General features: G+C 37.5%; 1 protein-coding gene across 3 annotated transcripts in view; it reads left to right on the forward strand.

Moving 5' to 3' along the window:
- WDR35 (WD repeat domain 35) overlaps positions 1 to 19131 on the forward strand; it is a 63332-nt gene that overhangs the window by 776 nt on the left and 43425 nt on the right. For all 3 annotated transcript variants that reach the window (XM_059132579.1, XM_059132577.1, XM_059132578.1), the window contains exons 2-10: positions 70 to 187; positions 1800 to 1871; positions 3490 to 3582; positions 5078 to 5206; positions 7207 to 7340; positions 8217 to 8382; positions 8675 to 8820; positions 12774 to 12899; positions 15881 to 16066. In XM_059132579.1, the coding sequence (XP_058988562.1) occupies positions 70 to 187; positions 1800 to 1871; positions 3490 to 3582; positions 5078 to 5206; positions 7207 to 7340; positions 8217 to 8382; positions 8675 to 8820; positions 12774 to 12899; positions 15881 to 16066 (1170 nt within the window). The remainder of the gene's footprint in view (positions 1 to 69; positions 188 to 1799; positions 1872 to 3489; positions 3583 to 5077; positions 5207 to 7206; positions 7341 to 8216; positions 8383 to 8674; positions 8821 to 12773; positions 12900 to 15880; positions 16067 to 19131) is intronic.

The raw sequence follows: 19131 nt of genomic DNA on the forward strand, positions 1-19131 counted from the left end.
CCTTCATGCGTAAGTCACTAACCAAGCCCTCCGTGAAAAGCTGTGAAAATGGTTGTGGTTGCTTTTCAGATTGCCATTCCCAATAACGTGAAGCTGAAATGTGTATCTTGGAACAAGGACCAAGGTTTCATAGCATGTGGTGGTGAAGATGGATTACTGAAAGTTTTGAAGTTAGAGACACAGACAGGTAAATAAATGAGTGCAAGCCCAAATGTTTGAACTTGCTGGAAAATTGGCTAGTATGATTTGTTCAGTGAGATTTGCTCATGGTATTTGTCAGTATGCAATTCTAATTCTTTTAAAACAAACAAACAAACACCCCCCCCCCCCCCGCCCCCCGCCGCCGCCAACTCCCAAACACTTAGTGGTGTTTTTCGTAGAGTATTTTTGCAGTAAAGTTCAGAGAATATTTGCTGAAGTTCTTGATGGAAAAAGAAAAACAATGAAGAATGAGAGCTAAGTCACTATATTGCCTTGTTCTTGTCTGCTTATTGTGCTCTGTTATTTGGTCTAATAAAAAGCGATGTGAATCTACATTTCAGTAAGGTTGCAAAATCTCACACTTTGTCAGATTATTTGCAGGCTAAATCATCCTCTCTGCTTCTCCTTTCTGCTTCTCAGAAAGAAGCAGAATCATCCTTTCTGCTTCTCAGAGGTGTTAATAATTACTCATCTAGTTTCGAAGAAGAGAAAATGAGACTTTTAAACACATTTTTGTCCATAAGTTTCATGTGATAACAGCTTGCTTTCTCTTTTTTTGGTTCTCTGGAATCATAGCAAACACTTTCACATTTCCTTTACCATCCATAATGTTGCTCTAGAATGGAGAGCTAGACAAGTCCTGGTCGATCGGAGATCTAGATGAGGAGATTGGAATCGGAATCTCAGCTCTGCCATACTGAGGGACTTTCAGCAAGTTGGTGAACATCTTTGGGTTTTAGTTCGGTCTTCTGTAAAATAAAGGGCTGAACTAAATTCCATTTTGGATTCAAAGGTTCTGCACTTCGACCCTGGGGCCTTTGCATCTGCTATTTCTGAGCCCGGACCACTCCCCATTTCCCCCCTCTTTTTCCCCACCTCCCTTGCCGTCGCTAGTTTATTCCTCAGTCTTAGCTTAAATGTCATTTCTTCAGAAAGCCTTCCCTGGTTCTCCCTCCCTCCAATCTGAATTAATTTCCCTCTGTTACTACCTCTTATTATGGCTTTACTTCCTCAATTTGTAATTTTACATATATGCATCTACATTTATGGGGGTGGGTGAGAGTGTGTTTAGTTATCTCTGTCTCCTCAGTAGACAAGCTCTCTGGGGGGACGCCTATAACTATTTCATTTATTAATTTATATTCAGAAGTTTCCACAGTGCATGGCACAATGTAGTCATATAGTGAATGAATGAATGAATAAAAGATTCTGCAAAATCTGGTAAAAACTGATTTCCAAAGTCTTTGGTTTCTGGTCCCTCTTATACTTTAGAGTTTTCAGTCTGTATGTCATAAATATTTCTATTTATGATCTTTTGGGAAGGAATAATTAGTAATAATAATTACCAATATATTTAATATATTGGGTAACCAATTTTTAAAATACATTTTGCTTTATTTTGCCAGAATAATATCTTTACAATATATGTTTCTAGCATGTTTCTAGCATGAGAAAAATAGATCAGAATGAGGCATACTTAAAAAAAAATCTTTTATATATCATCCAGGAGTAGGAACTCCTTTTAAAATAAGCAAGAAATGTCAAAGTCTTATAATCTGTTACTTTTATGTATTTGCTGTAATGTTTTTTTCCCCTAGATGATGCAAAATTGAGGGGTCTTGCTGCCCCTAGTAACCTTTCTATGAATCAGACTCTCGAAGGCCATAGTGGTGAGTCATGTAATTTTTAAAATCATATTCGAATAGTTTTTAGGCATTTAGAAACCATCTACTTGGGATGCCTGGTTGGCTCAGTTGGTTAAGCAGCTGCCTTCGGCTCAGGTCTTGATCCCAGCATCCTGGGATCCAGTCCCACATCGGGTTCCTTGCTCGGCGTGGAGCCTGCTTCTCCCTCTGTCTCTGCCTGCCTCTCTCCCTGTGCTCGCTCTCGCTCCCTCTCTCTCTCTGACAAATAAATAAAATCTTAAAAAAAAAAAGAAACCATCTACTTAATGCAGAAGTGTTATCATTTTTAATAATGGTAATATTTAAAGTAATCATTTCTATTGAGCTATAATTAATTAATTGACCCTAGAGTCCTTCAACAACTTTTACATGATTAAGCAAGATCTTCAGTAAATCTAAAACAGAGTCGGTCTTACTTTATATATTAAAAAATACTGTTATTTGTCTATGGATAGAATATAATCCTTTTTTAGAATCTGACCGCGTGGTTCCGCATTAAAGTAGACTAAAGAGACATGACAACTGAATGTACTCTATGATCCTAGATTGGATCTAGGAATGAGAAGAAGTACCTATAAAGGACATTATTTGGACAGTTGATAAAATTTGAATGTGGACTACGGTTAGATAAATAATATTGTATCAATGTTAAATTCACTAATTTATTATGTGGTTATGAAAGAGAATGTCTTCTTAGGAAATAAACACTAAAGTATTTAGGGATTAAAAAGAAAGCAAAGCAAAAAAACCCTCAGTTGTTCGTATAACCGAGAGGTTTAAGATACGCTCAAAAGTGTCTTGCTGGGGGTAGGGGGAACCGGGTAACAGGGTGATGGGTACTAAGGAGGACGTGTGTTGTGATGCGCACTACGCAACTGACGAATCATTGAGCACTACATCAAAACCTAATGATGTACTATACAGTGGCTAACTGAACATAAAAAAAAGAGTGCGGAATGCCTGGGTGGCTGGTTAAGCGGCTGCCTTCGGCTCAGGTCATGATCCCAGCGTCCCAGTATCGATTCCTACATCGGGCTCCTTGCTCGGCGGGGAGCCTGCTTCTCCCTCTGTCTCTCCCTGCCTCTCTCTCTGCTTGTGCTCGCTGGCTCTCTCTCTCTCTCTGACAAATAAATAAAATCTTTTTTTTTTTTTTTTTTTTAAAGAGTGCATTACAAATAGAATGGAAAACAAGAGGGGGAAAAGAGAAATTAGGGCATATACCAACTACAAATAACCCCTTATCCCCCTAAAAAAAATCCAATGTCCTTTGGGCATTAGTATCCTTGGGAGTCAGTCCAGTTGGGTAAATCTTACTTACATTTGTTTCTGTCATCAGATAAATGGCAGCTATTGCATCTGACCGTAATAGGTGCCTTTGCTGGCCTAAGATAGGAACAAACATGAAAATTAGTATCACACGTTGTGGGAAATGAGTGACAATAGCGACTATATCCTATGAATATTTTTGAGTGATTTATTAAAGAGTGGCTAGTTGCGTAGGAACCATGTTGATTTGAATGTGCTGTTGGTGTTTATTATAAAAATATAAATTTGAAGTTATAGCCTTTTTTAAGTTTCTAAATTGTTTTATAAATTTTTTAAGGTTCCGTTCAAGTTGTAACATGGAACGAACAGTATCAGAAGTTGACAACCAGTGATCAAAATGGGCTTATCATTGTTTGGATGTTATATAAAGGTATGCTAGGAGAGCTTATGGAACTTCCACAGTTTTGAGTCTGGGTTACAGTGTTTGCATGGGGAAACAGCATATTTGAAACAGGTTCCTTTTAACCAGCAGCAGGAATTCATCCCAATCGCACAGGGGTGATATTTCTGGATTTATTGCTGCCTACTTTTCCTTCCAACTTTATTTTTTGTTTGAACCGTGAACTTATACGAGGAAAGTGGACTAGGTGACTGTTGGTTATCTCCAAAATGTACTTAGGCCCTTAGTAGGATAGTTTCTGTTTGAGATAATTTTTCCTCCCCCAGGTTTCCAGTAAGAATTATTCTTTGTGTGGTTAGTGACTAGAGTTAGTCCAGTGGGTGAAAACATTTATTAAGAAGTCAGGAGCAATAATTCATTCTCTTTATTGAGTCATTTAGCTTCCTTTTCTTTCATGGGTACAGATTTTATCTTAGCTCTGATGGCTAGCTCAGGATTTGTACCTTTTGCCTACAAGAGAGAGCAAAAGAAGGATTAATTTAGGTGCATCACTATTACCAGAAAATAATGTGTAATACATGATCTCTGGGGCCTGTAGCCATCATTTTTAAATGAGAAGTCTACCTTAGTTTTTGTGTGTTGTTTTGAAAATATTCAGGGTATGCCATTTAAAAATTCTTAATTAAAAATATACTGTACATGTATTTATTTATGTTTTTCAAAGTTTATGTATGCCCTGTTTTTGTCTATGCAGGGAGTAGAACATGAGAGTACAGGAGATTAGGGTAAACTGTCTTTTTCCAAAGTGGGTATTTTCTGGGCCTCAATCCTGACTCTGATAATGCCCTCCTCGACTAATTATTTCAAATAATGGGATAATTTGGTTAGTAATAGAACCAGAACCCCTAATACCAAAATGGGGTAAAAAGTAAAAGCAAAACAAAATAACCTTATGATTTGCCTCACATTCAGTTGCATTTTGAGACCTGTCACTCTAGCCCTGTGTGCAAGAATTTTTTTTTATCATTCAGCATTAGTGGTGTGAAATCACTGAAGTGATTTGAACTGTTGAAAATGTTTTTTCAAACAGGCTTAGAGTTTTACCTAATGTATTTAATATGCTTATAATTAGTCATTAGAGAGTTTATGCATGCATATACAATTATTGTGGTTATTTTGTTTTTTCCTTGGTTATCATCTAAAGTTTCAGGCTTTGATAAAAATCAATTACTTTGGCCTGTCAAAAGTGAATAAAGTTTTATTTTTTAATGGACAGAAAGGAAGAAAGAAAGAGAAAAGGTGGGCGTTTATTGTGTTTTCTGTAATAATCTTTGAAGCAGTTGTTGGTCAAGGCCTCAGCTAATTTTTTATTTTTTTAAATTTTTTTTGGATTTGAAGGTTTTATAGCTTAACGTCTCAGATTGTAGAAAATTTTGCAGTTATTTATTCCACAGTGTGTTTTATGGAATGTTTTCAACTACGTGCAAGTTTTGACTTGTAATTTTTAAAAAATTTGTGCAAAAAGGCTCTTGGTATGAAGAGATGATCAATAATAGAAATAAATCAGTGGTTCGAAGTATGAGCTGGAACGCCGACGGACAGAAGATCTGCATTGTATATGAAGACGGGGCTGTGATCGTCGGTTCAGTGGATGGTAATGCTTTGTTGTACATAGAACTAAGGTCAAGATTTGGTTGTCTTTAGAGGTTTAATTAATTATTTGTTAGCTTTCTGACAGAAAAATAAACATAAAAAGAGAAAATAGTTGATACACAATTTGATGATGTTCAAGAAACACTTATTTTTTTTTTAAGATTAATTTTTTTAAGTAAACTCTCCACCCAACGTGAGGCTTGACCTTACAACCCTGTGATCAAGAGTCTCAGTCTCTACCAATGGAACCACCTAGGTGCCTCTAAGAAACATTTATTTTTACGTATTCTCAAGTAAAAAATCTATTTTTAAAAAATGTCTTAGAGTAGCATTGAAAAAAGAGTGAATTAATTTTTCAGGATTATTTTAAATATGTCTGCCTAGTTATACTTCATTTTTATACTTGTTAGGCTATTATAAATATGTAGATGTTAGTTACAAAAAGTATATAGGGATGTAACAGTCTTTGGTTATTTTTTAAAAATTGAACCATTGAATATTATTGATATATAACATTAGTCTTAGATGTACAGCATAATGGTATGGTACTTTTATATGTCGTAAAGTCATCATCTGGTCATTTTTTAAGAGACTTGAGCATGTTATGGTTACTTGTGTTTTGTAGCTTTAAAACCTGTGTTTTTCAAATTGTAGTTATTTAGATACCTAAATTTAGATAACTGGGGCTTCTGAGAGTCTGTACCTTCACTTTAATGTGGAGCTCTCTAGAGAAAGAATTTATTTGAAAATGATTTTCATTTTTCCATTTTTTTTTAAAATATTTTATTTATTTGACAGAGAGAGATCACAAGTAGGCAGAGAGGCAGGCAGAGAGAGAGTGAGGAGGAAGCAGGCTCCCTGCCGAGCCGAGAGCCCGGTGCGGGACTCGATCCCAGAACCCCGAGATCATGACCTGAGCCGAAGGCAGCGGCCCAACCCACCGAGCCACCCAGGCGCCCCATTTTTTTTTTTCTAGTGTAACTTCATTTATTCCACAAATGCTTCTGAGAGCTTACAAAGTCACAGCTATAGTTCTAGGCACTAGGTACTAGGTATGACAAAAGAGATTTCAGATCTAGAGCAGGAGAAATGGATATGTAACTAGGCATTACAGTGCCTTGTGTTAAGTGCTGAGACTGGGAAAATACAGCAACATACAGTACAAGTATCTAACCCAGGCTTGGAGGGCTCAGGGAAGGTCCTTTTGTCACTACCTGTGACTACCTGTCACTGTCCTAGAAGGTGATGTGTGCTGAGGCATTAGGCACCAGGAAGGTTGGTTTGTAGAGTGTCGTAGGCCTAAGAAGTTGCATTTGAGAAGGTCCTCTGGGGTGGAACTTAGCCATGTTTAGGATCTTAAAAAAATTTTGAGAGTCAGTATATAGTATATTACTAAAAGGAGAAGAGTTGTGTGTGATGAAATTAGAGACATTAGCAGAAGCCAGATTATGCAGATCATAAGCTATGTGAGGAGTTGGGATTTAAATTTAAGGGTACTGGGGAGCCAAAGAAAGATTTTAAGAATGGGAGCAGGGTGATCGCCTTTGTTCTTTGGAAGCATCTCTGTGACTGCAACATGAAGACTGGAGGGAGGGAAGAAAGATAGGGGGCAGGTGTATCAGTTAGAAATTACTATGGTGATTCAGGTGAGAGGTGGTGGTAGATGGTGGCTGAACCAGGGTAGTGACAAAAAGGCTGGAAATAAGTAGACATATGCAGGAGATACTTAGGAGGTAGAATAGGTGGGGCCTTATTATTGATCATTTTGGGGATGAGGGCATGGAAGTGTCTAGAATAACAGCCATTTGGGGAAACAGCTGCTATTTCAAATATTTAGTAGGGTGTTTGGCACATAATAGGTGCTCAGTAAATATTTATTGACTGCATAAATTGAGCAAATAAATTGAAGTGAAGAATGTGAGTTCTCTTTAGGGAAACAGATTTTTAGGGCAGTTACTGGAGAATCATGACCTTGAACTTATGTTTTATGTTTTATTTTAGGGAATCGCATTTGGGGAAAAGACTTGAAGGGTATACAGTTATGCCATGTAGCATGGTCTGCAGATAGTAAAATCCTACTTTTTGGAATGGCAAATGGAGAAATACACATTTATGATAATCAGGGGAATTTTATAGTAAGTGCATGTATTTTCATATATTCATTAGTTTTGGTTACACCATTTTATGATTATTTTATGTATCATTCATATATGTATATGCATTTATCATGATGGTTTGTGTCATCAAGAAGGTCTTCAATTCAGTATTTTTTTTGCAATCATTTAGATTTCTTAATTAAAAGAATGGGACACTTCAAGGTAAATTAATGCTTTTCATTTGGAATTCTTGGTAACTGGGAAGGACAAGATTTCAGTGTATTGAAGCTGAGGGGTAATGAGTTAAATGAGGTACAGTTTGATCTTTGTGTCTTCTAATAGCAGAAGCCTGAGTTTACCTGAGATACCAATGATATATATGTATTTTTTTCCAATGATATTTTTGTAGCAAACTACTCGAGGCTGTTTGTAAAAAGAATAGAAGACTTCAACAGTAAGGGACAAAAAATCAGGTCCTGGGAAGCAGGCAAAATAGAAGAGACTCACCTAGCATGATCTCAAGAAAAACTCTGGGTTTGTGGGATTTAGCTGTGTTCGATCTCTGATCTTACTTATGGGGCAGTTTTGTTTGTCGTGAAACTGAGGACATTACATAAATCTATTTATTGGTGGAAGTGATAATAGCCAACTTTTCCATGACGCTTCGCTCTTTTTGAGGTACTTTCATATACCTCTTGTCATTTAGTCTCATAAATTTTCTGTGAAATTTTTTTAATCCTCATTTTGCAAGAGGAAAAACTGAAACTCAGTTGAAGTGGTTTGTCCCAGGGTTGATAAATCAGTAAGCCGCTGGCACTTGAAATCAGATTTTTAAATCCCACTTTCAGTGTTCTTTATACAGTACCCTAAGGTGACGGGTTTTAAAAGATGAACTATTAACCTGATTCTTTTTAGATGAAAATGAAACTGAATTGCTTGGTGAACGTCACTGGAGCGATCAGTATTGCCGGGATTCATTGGTACCACGGCACGGAAGGCTACGTGGAGCCGGACTGCCCCTGCCTGGCGATTTGTTTTGACAATGGGCGGTGCCAAATCATGAGGCACGAGAATGACCAAAGTATGGAATTCTTTTCTTTCTTTTTTTCTTTCTTTTTTTTTTTAATGTGGAGAACTTAAAAGTATTTTAAAATTGTTCTGAAGTTTATACAGTTCTATAGGCTAAGTTTACCACAATTATTTTTAACTTTTAAAATTATTTATTTCTTTAATATTATTTTTTAATTTTTTATTTTTAATTAATTAATTATTTAATATTACTTTAAAAATTATTATCACAGTTGTTCTGAAGATTATACAGTTCTGTAGGCTAAGTTTACCACAATTACATCATTTTTTTTCTTTCTGAGTAGATCCTGTTTTAATCGACACCGGCATGTATGTGGTGAGTATCCAGTGGAACCACATCGGCAGCGTGTTGGCTGTGGCCGGCTCCCAGAAGGTCGTCACTCAGGATAAAGATGTAAACACCGTGCAGTTTTACACTCCATTTGGTGAGGTAGATGTCTTTTTCCTTTCCTGTGTAGTGAGTAAGGCAGGGGAAAAAAAAATGGAGGTTGTGGTGTAAGCTTGCCGTATTTTTGAAAAGGGTCTTTTTGAGTAAAAATGATAGAATATCATGCATCTTGTCTTTGAATAATATCCTCACTTGTAAATCTTGATAGTTAAATGTTATCAAATATACTCTGTCATTTAGAAAATGAGCTGTTTCACCTAAGAAATCGCTGTGCAGTACTTATTTAGAATATTTTTTCTGTGATCTCAATGTGCATCTTTTTTCCTAGCTGGTTTTTCAGTTGTTTTTAATATAATTTCATTGTTTCGGGTTAATATTTTGGATTTTTAATGTGATTTCTAATAGATGTTAAACATACCTATCTGTCTCTTTCTCCTTCAGATTTTTTTTTTTTAAGATTTTATTTATTTATTTGAGAGAGAGCATGCAAGTTAGTGGAGTGGCAGAGGGAGAGGGAGAGAATTCCAAGCAGACTCCTTTGAGTACAGAGCCCGATGCAGGGCTTGATCCCTGGACCCTTGAGATCATGACCTGAGCCAAAATTACCAGTTAGACACTTAACCAACTGAACCACCCAGGCACCCCTCCCTCCTTCAGACTTCCAGCAGTTTTAATTTGTTGATAAAGAGCCAGCTATTTTAAGAAAATTTATCTTAATAACTTATCTTAAGTGATGCTGCAAAAATAAAAGGATTATTTTCATAAATGCATGTGTTATCCTTCTCAGTAGTAGTAGTACATTTTTTAAAGATTTTATTTATTTATTTATTTATTTATTTATTTGAGAGAGAATGTGCATGGCAGAAAAGGTGGGGCAAAAGGGGAGTTAGGCACAGGCTGACTCTGTGCTGACTCCAGAGCCCAAAGCAGGGTTCTCTCTCAGGACGATTATACCATGACCTGAGCCAAAACCAGTTGCTTTCCCTACTGAGCCACCCAGGGGCACCTAATGAATTTAATTTTTAAGGAGAATTTTATTGAAGAACTACTAGAAAATATCAAATAGGAGAATTAATATACTGTGAATTCTAAAGAATTTGGAAAGTGAGAACTTACTACTAAGCTTAAGTAACTTTTTACCTATTTTATTTTCTGTTTCTCGACTCTTATTTAGTTCCTATTGGTTTTTATAAATTCACCACAGACTTCATTAATATGTGTTATTGCTACACAAAAACCTTCCCCAGTTGTTTTAATATTTTAAAATACATTTTAGTAATTTCTGTGAGAGTAAGAACTGGTATCAGCTCATGCTTTTGAATCAATATCTCAAAATATCCAGTAGAATGTGATGTAGAGAATAGATTGTATATTGCCAGCTAATTATATTTCTGGTAGCTGTTAAAACCTAAGAGAAAACAGGAGTATAGTTCTCAAGGTTCCTAACTATTAAAAATCTGAATTCGTTCTTAATTCATGCTCTTTATTGGTTATTTTTGTCAGCCATTGGCTTATTTATCATTATATTATTTTGTCTGCTTATTTTTGTTAGTTCGTTCTTTTTTTAAAACAGAAAAACATGGATTCTAAGGCCTATTTGTTTTATCTTGCAAAACAGTGTGTTATGTGTCAAATCAAAACTGTAGGTTGGTTTGGCATGGTTGTAATTAAAAGTATCTAGTATAGTTCCTTAGGATGTATTAGTCACTTAATATATACATATATTTTTGAATGAGTGAATATATAGGGGGCTTATTTTGGATCTATGTTATTAACATAGGAGAAGTAACTTGGAAGGAAGTTATTATCTAAAGATTTAAACTTAAGGAAATCTCAGGGAAGAATTTGCTTTTGATTCTGAAGGCCTGAGTCTTCTGGTTTTTATATTGTGGTCTTAGCCAGGGAAGGGGGTGACAGAGCATGTGATTGGTTGTCAGGCTGGCCTGGCTTTGGTTGTGAATTCCATTTCCACAGTGTTGTCTCACTTGGAGAACTTATTTCACCTCTGAGACTCAGTTTACTTATGTTCTGAAATACAGGTTAACCTCATGGCACTGTTGTAATAATTACAGGAGGTAACGATGAGAAAATGCCTACCCCAGTGCTTAGTGAGTTCTTACTGCAAGTTGGTTTTCTCTCCCTGTGCTGCCATCACCTGGCTGGCCTTACTCTCCTCCCAGTGAGGCTCATCACTACCACCAGTGCTGCTGGGAGAGCCTGCTCGCTCCTTTTGGTTTCATGCAGGCAGCAGGACAGATAGAGTGGACCCTCCTAGGTTAAAACATTTTTACCCCCATCGGTTTCCCTGGCAAAATGGAGTTTAATACATTAAACCCTACTTCAGAGCATATCTGCTTAAGAACAAGGGATACCAGTGTGATTTATTAAAATTCTTGGGTCTGTCAAAAAAGCATAGATTTACAATATTTTCTTTTCATGGCCACATTAAAATGTCTTTGTATTAATTTATTCATTTGTTAATTTAGCCATAAAAGTGGGCTATTATTTTAAATTAAAAACTGTGAGTTGGTTTGATATCATAATTAAAAGTATCTAGCATGTCTTTACATATGAAGATATTAATTTGAATGTATGATACATTTATTTACTTAATAGATATTTATTGTGTACCTGTTTGTCAAGCAGTCCATTAAGGGATAGGGACATAAATGTGAATATGAGGTATGAATATAAGTTAGTGCTCTCTGGTAGCTCGCTTTCTGACTTTTCTGGACCTGTAGAAGGAAGGAGAAGGCAGGAAACAATATTAAAGTTGCATTTTTGAGGTTGGAAACCATGTTCCAGGAGGACAAGGGCGAGTAAGGCTGGGAGGGCGTGGGGAGAGGAAAGGAAGATTTCAGACAGAAGGGATATTATCCAGGTCAAAGGTTTGGAGGGACAGTAGCTCTGTCATGAGGGAGAACACAGGAATCGTGGCTAAATAGTGAGGTACTGAGCCAAAGAGTATAGTTTTGAGCCAGATGAGAAGAGCATTGTATACTCTGCTAAAGAGTGTGATGGTGGGAAGCTATTGATTTTAAAAATTATTAAACATTTGTTTTGAAGCAGGATAAGATATGATTGGATTTGTGTTCCAGAAAGGTAATTTTGACAATAGAATGACTATTGAATTTGGGATGGTAGAGGCTGGGAATGAGAAAAGAGATAAAAGGTGAAGATTGCAGTTAGACCATTACCATAGTTCATTCAGGAAAGGAGGAAGATGGGAGCGAAAGCAATAGGAATTGGTGACTGATTGGCTATGGAGCAGGAAAGAGAAAGAGGCCAGACTTAAAGCCTGCATTTACTGCCACAGGGGCGCCCGGGTGTCTGTCTGCCTTAAGTTCAGGTCATGATCCCAGGGTCCTGGGGTTGAGCCCCTATCGGGGTCCTGCTCAGTGGCAGCCTGCTTCTCCCTCTCCCACTTCCCCTTCCTGAATTCCCTCTTTTGCTGTCTCTCTCTCTCTCTGTCATAAATAAATAAAATCTTTAAAAAAAAAAAGATTGCATTTACTACCACAATAATTCATTCATTCTGAGGGCACAATTTTTTAAAAAAGATTTTCTTTTAAAGTAATCTCTACATCCAACATGGGGCTCGAACCCACAGCCACCCACTGAACCAGCCAGGTGACCCCAAGAAGCAAAACTTTTTACAACTCCAGAATCGGAATGTATCTTATAATCAAAGGTATCCTATTTTAATTAGCAATGTGTTTTATTCTTTCCTGAGTTGTACATTAATATGCATATTTAGGCTCTAGCATCTTAGACTTGATGAAATTTAATACTGAATTCTTTCGCTTTTGTTTGTAAATTTCTCCTATCATAAGTATGCTTTTCATTATAAAAATTCAAGGAAAATGATTTTAAAGTGAGTAGTAACCTTTCACAAAATAATTTTTTTAACACCTTTAATTCCTATGAAGTAATTGGTGGTAATTTATATTTTATTTAATTGTGATACTTTAGATTAAACATAATTATTGTTTCAGCATTTAGGCACTTTGAAAGTTCCTGGAAAGCAGATGTCTGCACTATCTTGGGAAGGAGGAGGACTGAAAATTGCACTAGCTGTTGATTCGTTTATATATTTTGCAAACATTCGACCTGATTATAAGGTGAGTATTGTGAGCAGTTGTTAAAAAAAAGAGCTTTCTTAGTAAAGAATTTTGTTACAGCTCTAAGTATAACGTATGTTTCTTGCATGTGTTTGCAGCCACTTTATTTTAGACACCAGAGGAAAGGAGACGTTTTTAGTGTAAAGACTTTAGAACCTGAAAACTTTCCTAGAATACTATACATAATTAATATAATACTCCTGATAGTCAGGGTCTCAGCAGGAAACAGATGGCACACTCAAAGGAATAATTGAAGAGAGATTGATGGAGGGTTTATTACAGACGTTCGGGCATGGCTGATGGCTTCAGTAAGGGATGACAATGCAGGCATCCGGGCGTTAGCAACAGTGGGCAAGATAAGAAAGTATTGTTCCTGGAACCCACTAGAGCTGTGGCTATGCAAGAGGAATTATCCTGCAGGAGCACAGCCTCTGCCGGCTGACTGGGTAGAAACACTTTTGGGGAGGAAATACTTCAGTCCATCTCTCTACCTTCTATTGGCTGGACCCAACTGGAAACTGGAAGGCAACGTAGCCTGAGTGTTGCAGTTCATAGAAATCAGTTTCCAGGGAACAGCAGGATAGAGAAGATCAGAGAGAGGGAATGGATCAGGAGGGGGAAAATGAGAATAAATAGCATAATTCTAATCAATATTTAAAAAAAATATTTTACTTATTTATTTATTTCTGAGACCGAGAGAAACAGGGAGGTGGGCAAGGGAGAAGCAGGCTCCCCACTGCGCAGGGAGCCGGATGTGGGGCTCTCAATCCCAGGACCCGGTCATCCTGACCTGAGCCGAAGGCAGATGCTTAATGGACTGAGCCACCCCGGTGCCCCAATACTAATCAATATCTTATCTTATATTTAACACTTGACCCCAAACAAATTTGGAAGTATGAGGTTAATCAATCTGGTAAACTACTAAGAATATTTGTTATGGAAAACCTGCTTCATTTTTAAAAGGCAAACCACTCTGGAGAACTGTCTGATTTTAGGACAAGGGGAGGGGATTTTTCCCTTCCCTTTAGGGAGGGGAAAAATCCAGGATGAACCTGGAGTCTCTGATAGTGCCAGAGAGTAAGGACGTGCTCAAAACAGCAGGATGGGGCATATCAAAGAGACCAAGAGCCAACCTGGAAGAGCTCCCAACGGCCAAAACCGGAACACCCTGAGCAACAAAATAAATTATGTAACTTTGGATTGTAACCAAATTATAAAACCAAATTATAAAATAAATGTCCATGAGCAAGAGCTGATCTAAAATAAATTATTTAAATAAATAGAGGAGACAGAAGTATTTGAATTACTTAGATACTACCCCCTCCAGTCCCCTGCTTCCTTAACGTGAACGTGAGTTGCATTTAATGACTCACTCCTGAAGAGCAGGCTATGGAAAGGGGAAAAAAGAAAGTCACTTAGGAGGGACCTAGCGGACACCACCTTGTCTAGGCGATCAAGGCTAGCATTATCAAGCGATGTCACATGGATCTCATGTACCCCCGATGTGGCAGATGAGAAGAGCTCTTCGCTTCTATGATGATCTTGCTTAGAACTGAAAATTCCACTCTAAACAGGAGAAAAACATCAGACAAACCCGAACTGAAGGACATTCTGCAGAATACCTGACCAGTACTCCTTAAAACCGTCTTGGTCATTAAAAAGAAGGAAAGACTGAGAAAGCATCACAGCCCAGGGGAGTCTAAGGAGATCTGACACTACATATACTGCATCCCAAATAGGACTCTGGGACAGAAAAAGGACATTAAGAAAAAAACTAATGAATTTCCAATAAAGTGTGAAGTTTAGTTAATAGGACTGGATCAGTGTTGGTTTCTTAGTTGCAACAAATGTACCACAGTAGTGTAAGATGTTAACAATAGGGAAAGGAGTATAGGGAACTCTGTATTATCCTTGTAACTTCAAAAAAGTTTTTTTTTAGACTGAGAGCATGCGCAAGTAGCGGGGGGCACATAAGGAGAGGGAGAGAGAGAATCTTAAGCACGCTCTACACTCAGTGCAGAGCCTGACCCGGGGTTTGATCTCATAACCCTGAGATCATGACCTGAGCTGAAATCCAGAGACAGACACTTAACCAACTGAGCCACGCAGGAGTCCCTTATCCTTGTAACTTCTGTATAGATCTAAAATTATTTTAAAGTAAAAAGTTTATTTGAAAAAATAAACATGGTATAAAAAGTAAGTATGCCTTAGTTTTGACTAGTAAACACAGTCATAATAATATCAATTCTGGATGCTGATTTATTAAAAATTAGGTATGAATATATTGGGAGAGTTAGCCAAGAGAAAGAAGTTCCATTATGTTCTGTAAGTTCCACCATCAAACGTGTATGATATGGAGATAAATAACAAAACAGTCAAGGTTCAGAGTTGTAAATGACTACCCCTGGGAGGAAATTAGTCGGCGGGGTCTGCATTTTATTTTTGTTTTAAATTAACTACATAGAATTATTTGACTTTAAACTATGTGCACATGTTACTCTGGTGAAAACAAATGTAGAAAGTGTGGATGGGGAAAAAAAAAAAGCAAAGCATCTGTTTTTGAATTTTGGCTTGGGGACCCAGAATTTAAACTTTTGATTGGGATCATTCTTCCCTGTTGTCCCCCATGCAGCTGTTAATGACTATTGAAAAATCGGAAATTTTCGCCACTGAAGCTTAAATCTTACAAATGAAAATAAGGAAAGTTAAAATAAATTTATTTTTGTAGTGCATTCTTTGTTTGATAGCTATATTACTCTTAGATCATTGTTGTTGTTGTTGTTATTTTACTGAGAAAAGGTATTAAGATGAATGTTCAGTCCTTCTATCTTCTATTCCTGAAGAAGATATTTGGTCAGCATCAAAAACCCACGTACTTACAATATATAATACGATTTTTCTTTAACAGTGTTAAATGTCCTTTTTCTCTTTCTCTCCCTCTCTTCTTCCCTCCTGTTCTTTGTTCCTTCCTTTCTTCCTAGTGGGGTTATTGCTCAAACACTGTCGTTTATGCTTATACCAGACCTGATCGTCCAGAGTATTGTGTTATCTTTTGGGATACGAAAAACAATGAGAAATATGTTAAATATGTGAAGAGTCTCATTTCGATTACTACTTGTGGAGATTTCTGCATTTTGGCTACAAAAGCTGATGAAAACCATCCTCAGGTGGGTGTTCGATTCTATGTTAAAGCTAAGATAGGTTGACCTCTACTTTTTCCAGCATAGTCTCTGTACTGGTAGGTACAGCAGAGTGTTGGGTCTACTGGCCGTGTCTGTCTAGACCTCTGTTTTGGAAAAATTATGTGGCTCCATTGGTTCTCTGTCCCATGTTTTTTTCCCCCTCCAGTCAGCAAATCCATTAGCATTTCATATCGACCACTTCAGTACGGAAGCTTTTTTCTTTTAAGATATATTTCAAGTGCCATAATCCTTTTCCAAGTTAAAATTCCACAAGAAAAAATGAATATCCAGATGTCTAGTATAAATGCTCAAGAAATTATGTAACGATGGCCATTATAACATTTTGGGTAGCTTTGACATTGAGAAATATACTTTTATTTGGAATTATAGTGCTTTCAAAATCAGTGTCTCAGTGTAAAATAAATAATGTAAATAATGCCTTTTTAAAAAGTATGCTAACAATTCAGATATTTGCAGAAGCATATAAATTTTTTTAAAAAGGGTTACCATTGTCTCTGGCTGGGTTATAAATTATTTTATCCCATTAAAAAGTATAGAGTTTTTAGTTTAAGGAGGCCATTTGAACAGCCACCTTTGGCTCTGTTCTCTCCTGCAACTCACAAAACAACAATAGCGGTATTTTTTAAAAAGTCATAAGCCCATAGGGACCAGAAAGGGAGAGGAAATGGCAACATAGTTTTGGAGGTTAAAGAGTAGGTGGATTAGTGGTAATGACCTTAGCAGACCTAAGAAAGCTGAATCCTAAGTCATCAATGGAGAAAGCGAAGAAGTAACTGGTTTTCATCCCAGAATCCTGAAGAGACACAGGACAGGACTTAATAGTACCTGGTAGGAGAAAGAAACAAATGGAAAAACAATTTGGAAGTACTAGAGATTATGCAAGAAGAAGAGAGAGAAAAAAAAGAAGGCATATAAAGAATCCTGTCTGAGGAATCTGAGCCGTTCAAGAGAAAAGACCTCTTAAAGTTACTCCTATGGGGAGTCCCCAAGGAAAGATCCCTGCCCCATCACCTTACTGTGAAGACCAGACTCCTGGGGCTCACTCATAAACAAATAGATTCCAAACAGCTTTTCAGTGTCTTTCTCTTAAATCGAAGCAGATAGACAAGGACTATCGGACATTTGAGAAAATCATCTCATTGAACAGACACAAAGAAATAAACACAAGGAGGAAAGGATTGGGAGGAAGCAGAGACTCTGCAGGGAGAAGAACAAGGCCGAAGAGTCATTTCAGATTATCTTCCTGGAGTTAAGAGATGCGACATCCATAAAAAGGAAGGAACTCACCACACACACACAAAAAAACAAAAAAAGGGAAGGGACGCTATAGAAAAGGAGGTTTTTGGATATTACAAATATGATAAGAGCAATGAAAAATTTGGCAGAAGAGTTCGAAGATAAAATGAAGGAAAACTCCTATAAAGTGGAACAAAAAGACAAAGAAATTGAAAACATGAGGGAATAGATAGCGAAGTCAGAGGACCGGAGCTGGAAGTTCGGTGAACAGGCAAAGTGGAGGAGAGTGATTCTGAAGAAAATATCCAAGAAAATTTCCCTTGAGTTTCTAGATTGAAAGTGCCTTGCTCAGTGAATGAAAATATTTCCACATCAAAGCACATTGTTGTGAAATTTCAGAAGACTGGGGGTAGAAAGATCCTTCATAAGCTTTCAGAAAGGGGAGCCTGGGTGGCTCAGTGAGCCTTCGGCTCAGGTCATGATCTCAGGGTCTTGGGATCGAGTCCCACATCAGGCTCTCTGCTCAGCAGGGAGCCTGCTTCCCTTCTTCTCTCTCTGCCCATCTCTGCCTACTTGTGATCTCTGTCTAATAAATAAATACATATCTTTAAAAAAAAAAAAGCTTTCAGAAAAACAGATTTCACAGGGTCAGATGTCATCATGGCATTCAACTTGTCAATAGTGATACTTTGGAGAATTGCTTTTGAAATTTTGAGGGAAAATGATTTCCCATCTTGAATTCTGTATGTTAAGCAAACTATAAATTACAATGAAGGTGGGAGGCAGATTGTCCTTCTGGTGTGAAGGTTTTGAACGAGATGATGTCGCCCGTGCTTGTCTCTCTGCTCATCAAGCTCGGCCACTACTCTGCCTATTTCTTGGAGTTGCCCGTGGAGCCAAGTTCCAGTTACCTGAAACCTTGGGCAGAAGAGGAAAAGAGGAGAGCGGCTGAGGAGAAAAAGAAACAGGATGAACAGAAATGGATTGAGAGAGAACTGGCAGAAGCCCAAGATGACAGCATACTAAAGTGAGCCTGCCGTTCTGTGGAATGGTGTGGATGAATAAAGCTTTCTGTGTTGTGTGAAAAAAATAAAATAAAATAAAGGTAGGCAAAAGACATTTTTAGATGTACAAGGTCACCAGAAATTTACCTTCCAAGCTTTCTTAGTTACTTTAGGATACGGCCAATCAGAATGAGGACTAGACCAAGAAAGAGGAAGAAATTGGTAACCTGAGAGCCATGGTCTTCGAAGAGTGGTACGAGCTGACAGAGTGTGGCACGCCTGCGGTGTCGTCAGATGACCGCGTGTCCCATGGTTCCAGAGGAAGCTCAAGATGAAATTAATAGAACACTTAATGTGGTTGAACCCTTAAGAGGGAACTTAAGTTAGTAATCAATACAGAGAACGTAGCAAAGAGAAAAAATAAAGACAATTACCAACCGCAGGGAAAAAAAGTAAATGCACTTGAAAGGAGAATAAATCGTGACATACTTACAACTCCGTGATGAATAACACTTATATAGTCAAAATGATGTTTTTTAAATGAATTTTTTAATTAAGTGGGTTTTTAATTAAATAGAGCCTTTTTATTTGGAGTGTAATGACCAAATTAACCCCTGAAATTCTGATCTAACAAAATGGTAGGTGGAAAGCTGGCGGCAAAGGAGTGCGCCCATGTGCTGGGTGCTGGGAAGGTGGCTGAAAGAGAGGTCCATACCTGTCGGTGATAGTGGAAAGTCAGAGAATGTCCCAGGTTGAAACTGAACAAAACAAGACCTGGCATCATAAACA

The sequence above is a fragment of the Mustela lutreola genome, chromosome 9 (assembly GCF_030435805.1).
Source record: "Mustela lutreola isolate mMusLut2 chromosome 9, mMusLut2.pri, whole genome shotgun sequence".
NCBI classification, from domain to species: Eukaryota; Metazoa; Chordata; class Mammalia; order Carnivora; family Mustelidae; genus Mustela; species Mustela lutreola.